The 14,728-nt window shown below is 38.0% G+C and overlaps 3 protein-coding genes across 3 annotated transcripts; all 3 read left to right on the forward strand.

Annotated features, from left to right (window-relative positions):
• Positions 482–3,248, forward strand: LOC107624360 (pyruvate dehydrogenase E1 component subunit alpha-3, chloroplastic). Its single transcript, XM_016326861.2, has 3 exons — positions 482–933; positions 1,476–2,256; positions 2,661–3,248. Exons 1-3 carry the CDS (start codon positions 700–702, stop codon positions 2,936–2,938), a joined length of 1,293 nt encoding a protein of 430 aa, XP_016182347.1. The 5' UTR covers positions 482–699; the 3' UTR covers positions 2,939–3,248.
• LOC107624379 lies at positions 4,192–10,701 on the forward strand. Its single transcript, XM_016326881.2, has 4 exons — positions 4,192–5,398; positions 5,764–7,920; positions 8,026–9,036; positions 10,313–10,701. The coding sequence occupies exons 2-4, from the start codon at positions 7,183–7,185 to the stop codon at positions 10,640–10,642; spliced, it is 2,079 nt and encodes a 692-aa protein (XP_016182367.1). The 5' UTR covers positions 4,192–5,398; positions 5,764–7,182; the 3' UTR covers positions 10,643–10,701.
• Positions 11,617–14,728, forward strand: LOC107624370. Its single transcript, XM_016326871.2, has 3 exons — positions 11,617–12,505; positions 12,611–13,642; positions 14,247–14,728. The coding sequence occupies exons 1-3, from the start codon at positions 11,762–11,764 to the stop codon at positions 14,574–14,576; spliced, it is 2,106 nt and encodes a 701-aa protein (XP_016182357.1). The 5' UTR covers positions 11,617–11,761; the 3' UTR covers positions 14,577–14,728.

Raw genomic sequence — 14,728 nt, forward strand, 5'->3', positions numbered from 1 at the left:
TATTTTTTTATACAAAATCCAAATATTAAATTTTAATTAAAGAAAAGAAAAATGCAAAATCATTCATACATTTATGAATTCTTGTTGAGGAGTGGACTAAATTATAAGAGTATGCGAATAATTCTAGCAAATGTAGGAAAAGTTGGTTGGATTTTTGGTAGCATCGGCTTCCTCCTCTTTATTACATTATTTGTTGGCTACCACATGAAATTTGCACATTTTATCGTGAGTTTAATTTTAATATATTTATGTAATTGATATAAAAATCTATATCAATTAAGTCAGTACAATAAAAGTTACGTTTAATTTTTTTGTTGAATCTGACAGATCCAAATAAATATGAGAGATTGATATGTCTAAATTTTAAAAAAATTAAAAATTTAAATATATTTTTAAATTTTCAAAAATTTAAATGTTTGCATTCGAAAAAAAATCACTGATCAATTTATTCTTTCCTCTTGACAATATTACATATCCAAATTCCAAAGCTTAATTCGATTATTGCTAAGTGGCATAGCTTCGTTTCCTCCGCCACCCCCTTTTAGGCTTTCAGTTCCCATTTTGGTTCTTGTGAATATAACTTCTCATTTTTCCCTTCCATTCATTCACATTTCTTCTCTCAGTTTCTCTCATTCCCAACATAAACATTGCAGTTGCAGACATTTTCCTCGTTCCCTTTTTCGTTGCAGTCTAGAAAGAATGTCTTTGTCTGCAACCAAGTTCGTGCACCCCATCACAGCTCCTCCCTCTACCAGATCCAGTGACAAGCCTCTCTTTTCCACTTTCTTTGGATCCAATCATACCAAGCTTCGCTTCAATAAACCTATTGTAGCTGCTCAACGCCGTTCTTCATCGGCAGCATCTACGTCTTCGCCTGTTGTTGCTGTCTCCGATGTTGTCAAGGAGAAGAAGCTCAAATCAGCCTCCAATCTGGTGCCCCTTTATCCTTGTTTCTTCATTTTGTCATTCAAAATATCTTCTTTTTGTGAATAGCATTATTTTTATGTGATGGGTTTTGGTTAAAAAACCGAACTTTTCACTCAATTCATGTCCTTTTGAATTGTACCCAGTTGGGTTTATATGCTGCATGATTCGAATCAACCTCCAATTTGGTCACCCTTTATTATTGTTTGCTCATTTCACGTTCAGAATCTCTAAATTACTGAACTTTGCACTCAATTCAGCTACTTTGAGTTGGTACCCAATTGGGTTTATAAGCTACATGAACTTCGCTCAATTTATAGAAAAAGGGAGATGTATAGTTTGGACTCAATTTACTTTTTACTATATTTGAGATGTATAGTTGCTTCACACTTTGCTGATGTAGATTTATTTGTTTTGTTTTTGTCTTGTTTTAGCTAACTGGCTTCTTAGTATTGAGAATAGTATTCTTATGATGTTTGGTATTGCAATATTGGTTTGGGAATATGATTTTTGATTATATAGAGATTTTTATTTTGACTTTTTGTGAGCAGCTAATTACTAAAGAGGAAGGCTTGGTGCTCTATGAAGACATGATATTAGGTAGGTTCTTTGAAGATATGTGTGCCCAGATGTATTATAGGGGCAAGATGTTTGGTTTTGTTCACTTGTACAATGGCCAAGAAGCTGTGTCAACTGGATTCATCAAGTTTCTTAAGAAGGAAGATTATGTGGTGAGTACGTACAGGGACCATGTTCATGCCCTTAGTAAGGGGGTCCCGGCTCGTGAAGTGATGAGTGAACTCTTTGGGAAGGCAACGGGTTGCTGCCGAGGTCAGGGCGGTTCGATGCATATGTTCTCAAAACAGCACAATTTGCTCGGTGGGTTTGCGTTCATTGGTGAAGGAATTCCAGTGGCCACTGGGGCAGCCTTCTCCAGTAAGTACAGAAGGGAGGTGTTGAAAGAACCAGGTGCTGATGAGGTGACATTGGCATTTTTCGGAGATGGGACTTGTAACAATGGACAGTTCTATGAATGCCTTAACATGGCAGCTTTATGGAAATTGCCAATTGTGTTTGTGGTGGAAAACAATTTGTGGGCTATTGGTATGTCACACCTCAGGGCAACTTCTGATCCGCAGATATGGAAGAAGGGACCGGCGTTTGGAATGCCCGGGATCCATGTCGATGGGATGGATGTCTTGAAGGTCAGAGAGGTCGCAAAGGAGGCAATTGAAAGAGCTAGAAGAGGAGAGGGACCTACTTTAGTGGAATGTGAGACTTATAGATTTAGAGGACATTCGTTGGCTGATCCTGATGAGCTTCGTGACCCTGGTGAGTATTTAGATTAAGATATATCTAGTTGCAATATGTTATTAATTTTGAAGTAAATATGTTGATCATGATCCTTTGCATTTATCTGCAGTTACATTATGCATGACTGCATTTGTTTAGGTCATATAGATTTTGATGTGTGCACCCCATCTTCAAGGTGGATAAATTTTTTGCATTTGTGCATACTAAAATTTGTTGATGATGGAAAGTCGTCTCACTTTTTCATTGGCTCTTTGTAAAGGCTTATAACTTTGTCTAAGAGTTCTCTTGACTAAGCAACCAGTTCTCTTGATCACTTAATATTTAATTGCTTCTTTGTTTGCCAAATTTTCGTACTCATAAACTATGGTGATGGCTTAATGCTCTGAATAATTGCTAATCAGAATCTGTTTCTTCTTTGGCAGCTGAGAAGGCACACTATGCAGGCAGGGATCCCATCACAGCACTGAAGAAATATCTTTTTGACAACAAGTTAGCCTCTGAACAAGAATTGAAGGCCATAGACAAGAAAATCGAGGAGCTACTTGACGAAGCGGTCGAGTTTGCCGATGAGAGCCCTCTCCCTCCCCGCAGCCAGCTTCTGGAGAACGTATTTGCCGATCCAAAAGGTTTTGGAATTGGACCGGATGGAAAGTATAGATGCGAGGATCCAAAATTCACCCAAGGCACTGCTCATGTCTAATCCTTTCAATTCTGACTATCTATCTGCTTGGTGGTTTCATTTTTGTATGCATGTTCTTATTTATATGCTTAGTAGTCATAAAAAAGTTACTTACAGAATGTATTATTGTTATTATTACCTTTTTCTAATATAAACAGGATTTGTTCTCTAGGTTGGTTTATTGTTGGTTGAACTAGTGTCAAGAATGATAATCCCCTATCGTTTGATTATCTTGCTTTGCAGCCTTTGTAGCTTTTATATTATCTGGACCATGTAAAATAACATTGTAGTTTTACATCATTTTGCTATTGCTGTTGGTTCATTCACCTTTTAAGTTGTCCCAAATTTGCTAATTATAGTTGGTGTTTGATTTGGTTTAGAGAAAGCTCAAACTATGATTTGGTGAGTGTAGACTTTGTTTTAACACATTTGAACACAAACATTGGTGTTCGGTGTTTCTGCATTCTGCAATACTTGAGTTGAATTTGTTGATGATTATTATCATTATTGAACCTTGAATTTATTGTTGTGTTGCTTAAAAAATCGGTTAGCTAAATATTTTGTTGCCGTAAATATTTTGTTTTTTTGGTTGCTGAGTTGAGTAACAATGCTAGGAAAGATATAGATGTAAATCAAAATAAGGAAAATGTTTATCAAATCCAAATTTGTTCTATAAAGATATAAATGAGGAAAATATTGATCAAATCCAAATTTGTCTTATAAAGATATAAACACTGACTTTGAAATCATCTTTTGGATTTGATTTACCAATTATGTTATATTTTTACTCGTTCTTGCTCATTTAAATTGAGAAATTATTTTGTTTTAGAGACTAGATTATTATCACTTTTTGCATCATTAGTTATGTTTAAGAATTGATATTTGATTATTATATTTGTAAAGACTTGCATTTTAAGTTTCAACACATTTTTTTTAATTTTATATATTTTTTAATTATGATCTTAACTAACCCTACTTTCCTGCCTATGATACTACACAGTCCTAACAACCAGAAAGCATTTCAAATTCAAGATAAACAATACCCACGTAAATAACAAACTGCACTTATTCAGGAACTGGATTTCTTTCAAACACCTCCCCCTTTACACGATCTATTTCTCCAATGAATAACGGTATTTCATCTCTTTCAACTTCAGTACCTTCGTATACCTTCGTATATACCCATTTATTTATTATTCTGATATAAGGAAAATATATATTCGTTACCAAAAGAAGGAAAAATATAGTCACCAAAAAAAAAAGAAAAAAGAAAAATATATATTCCAAAATTTGCTGCTTGTTTTAGATTTGAAATTTGAAATAAATCACATACATAGTGGTTCCAATTTTCATCGATTTTCAACTTCCTGATCATAAACTGAATCGCCGTCACCATGGCCAAAAGCAACGACGTAGGATGATGTTGATGATGAATTGATGATGATGTAGGTTTCTAAGCATTACCGTAGAGCATATGATCTGATAATATGTGATTCGGCTGCATTCAAACATGTCTGCTCATTTGACCACACTTGGATACCTCATCTTCATCAGAAGCAGAAATTCTTTCGGGAAGAGGCTCGTCAGAGGAAATCATTCATCCTACCCAATTCCAAGCGACCTAAAACATCCTCATTGGTACAATCTTGTCCTCTTGATCATGATGCAGAATCCATCACGGAAAAATTAGTTAGAGGGATTTGCAGGCACTCGGACCTGTGGACACCCAAGCAACAACTAATATACCTTGACCTCCTCCTCTCCGAGTACAGCCCTTTCAAGATTATGGATGGTGGAAAGCTGCTGGCTAACCCATGGGACATGCCTCCTCCTTATCCAACAAATTTTGCAATCCTCTCTTCGTCGTCTTCGTCTTCGTCACATCTTATGGCATTCCCTTTGAAGAAATGTGAGCCCTTGGACCTCTATGAGTCCCTTCGGAGTTATGTTGCCCTTAAATACTCTGAGAGCGAGGCAGAGAGAGTAGAAGGCCTTTTCAAAATGGTAGACAAATTGCGCAGTGAAATGCAGCGTGATGACCTCTCTCTACCCATTCGCCGTGACTGCCTCATCCAGTATTTGAAATGCGTTTGCATGATTGAGCCTTTGTTCCCCATGACTACCTCACCCAATCCACCTATCTTTGTTTGGTACAATGCATTCAACCCACAACAGGACTCTTCTCAGCACAACATCCATTTCGAGAAGGCCTCTGTTCTCTTTAACCTGGGAGCCCTCTCCACCCAAGTTGCTCTCTCCTGCGATCTCACCACCATCCAAGGCCATCGCCTTGCCAAGGACGCCTTAAATGATGCTTCACATTGGTTCTCCAAACTGTCGCATGAGGCTGAGAAGGCATCTGCCACCATTGAATTGTCAGTAAACTGTGCCAAGATGCTGCGTGAGATAATATCCGCTCAGATTGCCGACTTGGACTGGAATTTTCCTCATTCCTGTTCTGTTCGATCATCATCATCTCCGGTAGGCGATAATATGAACTAGCACATGAATCTAAATTAAGTTCTTAAAATTTCAATTGTCTTTATTTAGTCCCTAATTGTCTCTATCTAATTTCCAAACTTTACTAACGAACTCATGTTAGTCCTTGAAACAATTTTCAATGCACCGGACAGCTAGATACCACATTGGACTCTGTGAAAATTGTCCCAACTACTAATCTAAGTCACGCTTGTAAAGTTTGGAAACTAAATAAAATCAATTGAAACTTCATAAACTAAATTAATTCTATCCTGTATATATAATCATCTAGTTCTTCAGCTGATTATTTTAATTGATATCATCATATCAATCTTGATTTGTTTAATTGTGTGATTGGGATGATGCAGGCTCTTCTGCTTTATCAGAAAGCTTTTGATCTGTCGACACTTGAGCCTTTAGCTGAGACTTTTGTTCAATCCTCGATACCTCAATATCTGAAGATGAAAACCTGCCCTGTTGTAACTGATCCAGGTGATATCACTGAACAATTTCTTTCAGGGTATGGTAAGGCTAAATCCCTGCTTGTAGAGGGATGTCAACCACCATGCTTGGATATTAAGGATGGGAATCTTGTGGCCAATGCAACCTTGGAGGCAGTAAGGTTGGCGTTGAAGGAGATGAACTTGCAGGAGTCCAAACCACCACAATAACATTACCATATGTAAGCTTTAGGAATCAACTTTTTTTTTTCTTTTAAACTAAATAAGCTTTAGGAACTAATTACTCTTGTTCAAAACTATTCCTTCAAAATTTATTGTTTCTATCTACACAATTTTTATGATGTGCTGCAAGGTCCATTGATGAGTTCTGCTTTGTTCACTGCGGTTTTCTTACTTAACCAGGTTGAAGGTTCACTAATCATTTTGTATTGTTGGTAAACTATTCATGATTAAATTAGTTTGATGTCATCTGGTACAAATTTCTTTTCTGGTGATATGTGTTTCTATAAGAACCTAGAAAATCCCAAATTCAAAGTAATAAAACAAAAAAATAATGAATTTCTTCTCTGGTATTGAATAATTTTGTACAAAATCCAATTTTACTGTTTGGATGAACAAAATTTCTTCTAATTTTTTGGGCTTGCCCACTTTGTATTTTGTAAAAACTTTGCCTCTGTCAACATTTGTTCTATGAAGGAGATGATGATCATGAGATTAATAATGATATTGATGTTACGTGGGATCAAGATTATTCATCCTGCTTTGTTCAAACCATTTTTTTTGGGCTTTAATTCATTTCAGAAAATTGTTCGGTTCATAGTTTAGTCTTTATGTATAATTGACATGAGTTTCTTTCTTTTGTTGGCTTTTCATTAGAATAGTTATTAACTACATATTTTCTTCTTTTACTCTTATTATTTATTATGTTTGTAAAGACTTACATTTTAAGTTTTAACTTTTAACACATGTTTTTAATTTTATTTATATAATTTTATATATTTTTTAATTATGATCTTAACTAACGCTACTTTCCTGCCTGTGATACTACACAGTCCTAACAACCAGAAAGCATTTCAAATTCAAGATAAACAATACTGACGTAAATAACAATACTGCCTATTATTATTAGCTCTACGTTAAAACTCAAATTTAGTCTACTAACAAATGACCCATGTTTTTTATTAATCTAATAAAAGAAAAATATATATTCCAAAATTTGCTTATTGTTTTAGATTTGAAATTTAAAATTTGAAATAATCACATACATTGTGGTTCCAATTTTCATCGATTTTCAACTTCCTGATCATAAACTGAATCGCCGTCACCATGGCCAAAAGCAACGACGTCACCATGGCCACGAGCAAGGAGGATGTGGGATTGCTGAACCCGAACCTGGACAAGATGCTATCAATCCCACTGAAAAAGAGTGATCCGGTGGAGCTGTACCAGCCGTTACGCAAGTTGGTAGCTACAAAATTCTCAGAGAGCGATGCAGAGAAAGTTGAAAGCGTTCTGGAAACCCTAAACAAATGTCGCAGTGACATGGTGGAGCGAGGGGACCTCTCCCTTCCCATGCAACGTGATTGCCTCATCCACTACTTCAAATGCCTCTGCATGGTTGAGCCACTCTTCACCGCTGACTCCGACGACTCCGACGGCATCATGTTTTTCTGGTACGACGCCTTCGACCCTGACTATATATGTGTGGATGGAGTCTCCTCCCATAAGAGTATCCAATTGGAGAAGGCTGCTGTTCTCTACAACCTTGGCGCCATATACAGCCAGATTGGAGCCTCTTGCGACCGCACCACCGCCCTTGGCCGTCACCTTGCAATGGATGCCTTCAATGCCGCCGCCAAATTCTTCTCGGAACTCTGGAAGGGTTTCGCCAAGGACATCTCCGCCACCTTCGACTTGACTCTCCTCTTCACCGAGACGCTGCACCAGCTCTTCTCCGCTCAGGCTTCCGAGCTCAAATTACAGCAACAACTCGACGACGACAAAAGCAACAACGACGCCAGTTCCGCTTTCCAAAAACATCGATGTGCCCATTTGTTTAAATCGGTCTGTCTTGACTCTTAACACTTACTGATTTTGCATTTATTTTTTCACTTTGGATTTTCAATAGGATGATGTTGATGATGAATTGATGATAATGATATGACGTAGGTTTCTAAGCATTATGGGAGAGCATATGATCTGATACTAAGTGATCCGGCTGCAACCAAACATGTCTGCTTATTTGACGAAACTTGGATACCTCATCTTCATCAGAAGCAGAAATTCTTTCGGGAAGAGGCTCGTCAGAGGAAATCATTCATCCTACCGAAAGCCAAGCGACCCAAAACATCCTCATTGGTCCAATCTTGTCATCTTGATCATGATGCAGAATCCATCACGGAAAAATTAGTTAGAGGGATTTGCAGCAACTCGGACCTGTGGACACCCAAGCAGCAACTAATATACCTTGACCTCCTCCTCTCCGAGAACAGCCCTTTCAAGATTATGGATGGTGGAAAGCTGCTGGCTAACCCATGGGACATGCCTCCTCCTTATCCAACAAATTTTGCAGTCCTCTCTTCTTCGTCTTCGTCTTCGTCACGTCTTATGGCATTCCCTTTGAAGAAATGTGAGCCCTTGAACCTCTACGAGTCCCTGCGCAATTACTTTGTCCTCAAATACTCTGAGAGCGAGGCAAACAGAGTAGAAGGCCTTTTCAAAATGGTAGACGAATTGTGCAGTGGAATGCAGCGTGATGACCTCTCTCTATCTGGTCGCCGCGACTGCCTCATCCTCTATTTGAAATGCCTTTGCATGATTGAGCCTTTGTTTCCCATGACTAACTCACCCAATCCACCTATCTTTGTTTGGTACAATGCATTCAACCCACAAGAAGACTCTTCTCAGCACAACATCCATTTTGAGAAGGCCTCTGTTCTCTTCAACCTGGCAGCCCTCTCCAAACAAGTTGCTCTCTCCTGCGATCTCACCACCATCCAAGGCCATCTCCTTGCCAAGGACGCCTTCAATGATGCTTCGCATTGGTTTTTGAAACAGTCACATGAGGCTGAGAAGGCATCTGCCACCATTGAATTGTCAGTAAACTGTGCCAAGGTGCTGCGTCAGATAATATACTGGAATTTTCCTCATTCCTGTTCTGTTCGATCATCATCATCTCCGGTAGGCGATAATATGAACTAGCACATGAATCTAAATTTAGTTCTTAAAATTTCAATTGTCTCTATTTAATTTCCAAACTTTACTAAGGAACTCATGTTAGTCCTTGAAACAATTTTGCTGTCTGACTTAGTTGTAATTAGAGCTTTTGGCTTAATTATGCCAGGCTTTGCTCTAGTAACCATAGGATGCTGATTTCTTGGTAAGGGATTAGTAGAAGTAGGGGGAAGGGGAGTTGTGTTTCAATTCTAGAATTTGGAATAGAATTTGGAGACACTGAACTAGATGTGGCCTCAGAAGATATGTCAGTAGTGTTAGTATTGAAATGAAGGTATGAGGCAGTGTGTGAGGCTTCATCAGAATTAATTGTAGAGTGAGGGTTATTGGAGACTAAATCTCTATTAATAAAAGGCATAGAGTTAGTAAAAGAGGGATAAGTGACATATTCATGAACATTTTGTTGAGATATTTGAGTTAGCATTAGTGCAAAATTTAGGAACGTTTTGATAAAAAAAACAATTGATAAATCATCATTAGAAGATGTATTAGGTAAAGAAAATAAAGTAATAAAGGAGAAAATATGTTCATCAAAAAGCACATTTCTAGATATATAAACTTTACCAAAAGGGGATAAGCACTTATATCCCTTATAATTTTGCCCATAACCAATAAAAATGCATTGATGTGATCTATAATTGAACTTATTTTTGTTATATGGTCTCAAGTGTGGATAACAGAAACTACCAAAGACCTTCAAATGATTATAATCTGGAGGTTGATTAAACAAATTCTCAAACGGTGACTTACCATCCAAGATAGTTGTAGGCAGTCTATTAATCAGAAAAGCTGAAGTTAAAACAGCCTCATTCTAGTAAATTAGAGGCATTTTAGCAGTAGAAAGCATAGCTAGAGCCATTTCTGTGAGGTGGCAATGCTTTCTCTTAGCCCTGCCATTCTGTTCATGAACATATGGGCAAGAGAATCTATGCTCTATGCCATGTTGTTGTAAAAAAGATGTAAAAGCATTTGATAGGTATTCCTTTCTATTATCTGCAAGTACTTCATAGTATATCTTGTAAGGTTCTTAATATATGCTTTATATTGCACAAAAGCGTGAAAAACTTCAGATTTGGTAAGGTTTGGGGACTACATAAAAGGAATTGAAACTTCATGAACTAAATTAATTCTATCCTGTATATATCATCATCTAGCTCTTCAGCTGATTATTTTAATTGATATTAATCTTGATTTGTTAAATTGTGTGATTGGGATGACGCAGGCTCCTTTGCTTTATCAGAAAGCTTATGATATGTCGACACTTGAGCCTTTAGCTGAGAATCTTGTTCATTCCTCGATACCTCAATATCTGAAGATGAAAACCTGCCCTGTTGTAACTGATCCTGGTGATATCACTCAACAATTTCTTTCAGGGTATGGTAAGGCTAAATCCCTGCTTGTAGGGGAATGTCAACCACCATGCTTGGACCTTCTCTCGGAGATCAGCCCGGTCAACATTAAGGATGGGAATCTTGTGGCCAATGCAACCTTAGAGGCAGTAAGGTTGGCATTGAAGGAGATGAACTTGCAGGAGTCCAAACCACCACAATAACATTACCATAGAGAAAAACTATGTAAGCTTTAGGAATCAACTTTTTTTTTTTTTCTTTTAAACTAAATAAGCTTTAGGAACTAATTACTCTTGTTCAAAACTATTCCTTCAAAATTTATTGTTTCTATCTACACAATTTTTATGATGTACTGCAAGGTCCATTGATGAGTTCTGCTTTGTTCACTGCGGTTTTCTTACTTAACCAGGTTGAAGGTTCACTAATCATTTTGTATTGTTGGTAAACTATTCATGATTAAATTAGTTTGATGTCATCTGGTATAAATTTCTTTTCTGATGATATGTGTTTCTATAATAACTTAGATAATCCCAAATTCAAAGTAATAAAACAAAAAAATAATGAATTTCTTCTCTGGTATTGAATAATAAACAGTCACATGAGGCTGAGAAGGCATCTGCCTCTTCTAATTTTTTGGGCTTCACCACTTTGTATTTTGTAAAAACTTTGCCTGTGTCAACATTTTTTCTATGAAGGAGATGATGATCATGAGATTAATAATGATATTGATGTTACGTGGGATCAAGATTATTCATCCTGCTTTGTTCAAACCATTTTTTTTTTTTTTGCTTTAATTCATTTCAGAAAATTGTTCGGTTCATAGTTTAGTCTTTATGTATAATTGACATGAGTTTCTTTCTTTTGTTGGCTTTTCATTAGAATAGTTATTAACTACATATTTTCTTCTTTTACTCTTATTATTTATTATGTTTGTAAAGACTTACATTTTAAGTTTTAACTTTTAACACATGTTTTTAATTTTATTTATATAATTTTATATATTTTTTAATTATGATCTTAACTAACGCTACTTTCCTGCCTGTGATACTACACAGTCCTAACAACCAGAAAGCATTTCAAATTCAAGATAAACAATACTGACGTAAATAACAATACTGCCTATTATTATTAGCTCTACGTTAAAACTCAAATTTAGTTTACTAACAAATGACCCATGTTTTTTATTAATCTAATAAAAGAAAAATATATATTCCAAAATTTGCTTATTGTTTTAGATTTGAAATTTGAAATAATCACATACATAGTGGTTCCAATTTTCATCGATTTTCAACTTCCTGATCATAAACTGAATCGCCGTCACCATGGCCAAAAGCAACGACATCACCATGGCCACGAGCAAGGAGGATGTGGGATTGCTGAACCCGAACCCGAACCCGGACAAGATGCTATCAATCCCACTGAAGAAGAGTGATCCGGTGGAGCTGTACCAGCCGTTACGCAAGTTGGTAGCAACAAAATACTCAGAGAGCGATGCAGAGAAAGTTGAAAGCGTTCTGGAAACCCTAAACAAATGTCGCAGTGACATGGTGGAGCGAGGGGACCTCTCCCTTCCCATGCAACGTGATTGCCTCATCCACTACTTCAAATGCCTCTGCATGGTTGAGCCACTCTTCACCGCTGACTCCGACGACTCCGACGGCATCATGTTTTTCTGGTACGACGCCTTCGACCCTGACTATATATGTGTGGATGGAGTCTCCTCCCATAAGACTATCCAATTGGAGAAGGCTGCTGTTCTCTACAACCTTGGCGCCATATACAGCCAGATTGGAGCCTCTTGCGACCGCACCACCGCCCTTGGCCGTCACCTTGCAATGGATGCCTTCAATGCCGCCGCCAAATTCTTCTCGGAACTCTGGAAGGTTTTCGCCAAGGACATCTCCGCCACCTTCGACTTGACTCTCGTCTTCACCGAGACGCTGCACCAGCTGTTCTCCGCTCAGGCTTCGGAGCTCAAATTACAGCAACAACTCGACGACGACAAAAGCAACAACTACGCCAGTGCCGCTTTACAAAAACATCGATGTGCCCATTTGTTTAAATCGGTCTGTCTTGACTCTTCACACTTACTGATTTTTCATTTATTTTTTCATTTTGGATTTTCAATAGGATGATGTTGATGATGAATTGATGATAATGATATGACGTAGGTTTCTAAGCATTATTGGAGAGCATATGATCTGATACTAAGTGATTCGGCTGCAACCAAACATGTCTGCTTATTTGACGAAACTTGGATACCTCATCTTCATCAGAAGCAGAAATTCTTTCGGAAAGAGGCTCGTCAGAGGAAATCATTCATCCTACCCGAACCCAAGCGACCTAAAACATCCTCATCGGTCCAATCTTGTCCTCTTGATCATGATGCAGAATCCATCACGGAAATATTAGTTAGAGGGATTTGCATGCACTCGGACCTGTGGACACCCAAGCAACAACTAATATACCTTGACCTCCTCCTCTCCGAGTACAGCCCTTTCAAGATTATGGATGGTGGAAAGCTGCTGGCTAACCCATGGGACATGCCTCCTCCTTATCCAACAAATTTTTCAGTCCTCTCTTCTTCCTCTTCGTCTTCGTCACGTCTTATGGCATTCCCTTTGAAGAAATGTGAGCCCTTGGACCTCTACGAGTCCCTGCGCAATTACTTTGTCCTCAAATACTCCGAGAGCGAGGCAAACAGAGTAGAAGGCTTTTTGAAAACGGTAGACAAGTTGCGCAGTGAAATGCAGCGTGATGACCTGTCTCTACCCGTTCGCCGCAACTGCCTCATCCAATATTTGAAATGCATTTGCATGATTGAGCCTTTGTTCCCCATGACTACCTCACCCAATCCACCTATCTTTGTTTGGTACAATGCATTCAACTCACAACAGGACTCTTCTCAGCACAACATCCATTTCGAGAAGGCCTCTGTTCTCTTCAACCTGGGAGCCCTCTCCACCCAAGTTGCTCTCTCCTGCGATCTCACCACCATCCAAGGCCATCTCCTTGCCAAGGACGCCTTAAATGATGCTTCGCATTGGTTCTTGAAACTGTCGCATGAGGCTGAGAAGGCATCTGCCACCATTGAATTGTCAGTAAACTGTGCCAAGATGCTGCGTGAGATAATATCCGCTCAGATTGCCGACTTGGACTGGAATTTTCCTCATTCCTGTTCTGTTCGATCATCATCATCTCCGGTAGGCGATAATATGAACTAGCACATGAATCTAAATTTAGTTCTTAAAATTTCAATTGTCTCTATTTAGTCCCTAATTATCTCTATCGAATTTTCAAACTTTACTATTGAACTCATTAGTCCTTGAAACAATGGAAGCTCCTCAAGATGAAAAAGGGTGTGAACAATGAACAGTGTTCTGGATGAAAGGTACCCATGGAAGCTCCTTGATTGATTTGTTCTTTGTTCAAGCCCATGGTACCCATGCATTGATTGAACTACACTGGTACTGCAGGAAAAAATCCGTAATCTCCTGCCTTGACACTGCCGATACCAAATACCAACCAATGTTTAGTCCCTTCTTGAGTGTTTCAATTGCTGTTCCACAGCATGAATGTAATTTAAATATGATATTTTACAAAATTGTCATTTTGAACACTGATTTTCGATGCAGAGACTGTGAAAATTGTCCCAACCACTAATCTAAGTCACGTTCGTAAAGTTTGGGGACTAAATAAAAGGAATTTAAACTTCACAAACTAAATTAATTCTGTCTTGTATATATCATCATCTAGCTCTTCACAATTTAACTTGATTTGTTAAATTGTGTGATTGGGATGATGCAGGCTCCTCTGCTTTATCGGAAAGCTTATGATCTGTCGACACTTGAGCCTTTAGCTGAGAATCTTGTTCATTCCTCGATACCTCAATATCTGAAGATGAAAACCTGCCCTGTTGTAACTGATCCTGGTGATATCACTCAACAATTTCTTTCAGGGTATGGTAAGGCTAAATCCCTGCTTGTAGAGGAATGTCAACCACCATGCTTGGGCCTTCTCTCGGAGATCAGCCCGGTCAACATTAAGGATGGGAATCTTGTGGCCAATGCAACCTTAGAGGCAGTAAGGTTGGCATTGAAGGAGATGAACTTGCAGGAGTCCAAACCACCACAATAACATTACCATATGTAAGCTTTAGGAATCAACTTTTTTTTTTCTTTTAAACTAAATAAGCTTTAGGAATTAATTACTCTTGTTCAAAACTATTCCTTCAAAATTTATTGTTTCTATCTACACAATTTTTATGATGTGCTGCAAGATCCATTGAT

Source organism: Arachis ipaensis, chromosome B02 (assembly GCF_000816755.2).
Source record: "Arachis ipaensis cultivar K30076 chromosome B02, Araip1.1, whole genome shotgun sequence".
Classification (NCBI taxonomy): Eukaryota; Viridiplantae; Streptophyta; class Magnoliopsida; order Fabales; family Fabaceae; genus Arachis; species Arachis ipaensis.

Excerpts from the sequence above, each read along its gene's own strand:
- LOC107624360 (XM_016326861.2), top strand. The coding sequence starts at position 700 with ATGTCTTTGTCTGCAACCAAGTTCGTGCACCCCATCACAGCTCCTCCC. Across the intron at positions 934-1,475 it reads TCAAATCAGCCTCCAATCTG|CTAATTACTAAAGAGGAAGG; the intron begins GTGCCCCTTTAT and ends TTTTGTGAGCAG. Across the intron at positions 2,257-2,660 it reads TGATGAGCTTCGTGACCCTG|CTGAGAAGGCACACTATGCA; the intron begins GTGAGTATTTAG and ends CTTCTTTGGCAG.
- LOC107624379 (XM_016326881.2), top strand. The coding sequence starts at position 7,183 with ATGGCCAAAAGCAACGACGTCACCATGGCCACGAGCAAGGAGGATGTG. Across the intron at positions 7,921-8,025 it reads GTGCCCATTTGTTTAAATCG|GTTTCTAAGCATTATGGGAG; the intron begins GTCTGTCTTGAC and ends GATATGACGTAG. Across the intron at positions 9,037-10,312 it reads TTCGATCATCATCATCTCCG|GCTCCTTTGCTTTATCAGAA; the intron begins GTAGGCGATAAT and ends GGGATGACGCAG.
- LOC107624370 (XM_016326871.2), top strand. The coding sequence starts at position 11,762 with ATGGCCAAAAGCAACGACATCACCATGGCCACGAGCAAGGAGGATGTG. Across the intron at positions 12,506-12,610 it reads GTGCCCATTTGTTTAAATCG|GTTTCTAAGCATTATTGGAG; the intron begins GTCTGTCTTGAC and ends GATATGACGTAG. Across the intron at positions 13,643-14,246 it reads TTCGATCATCATCATCTCCG|GCTCCTCTGCTTTATCGGAA; the intron begins GTAGGCGATAAT and ends GGGATGATGCAG.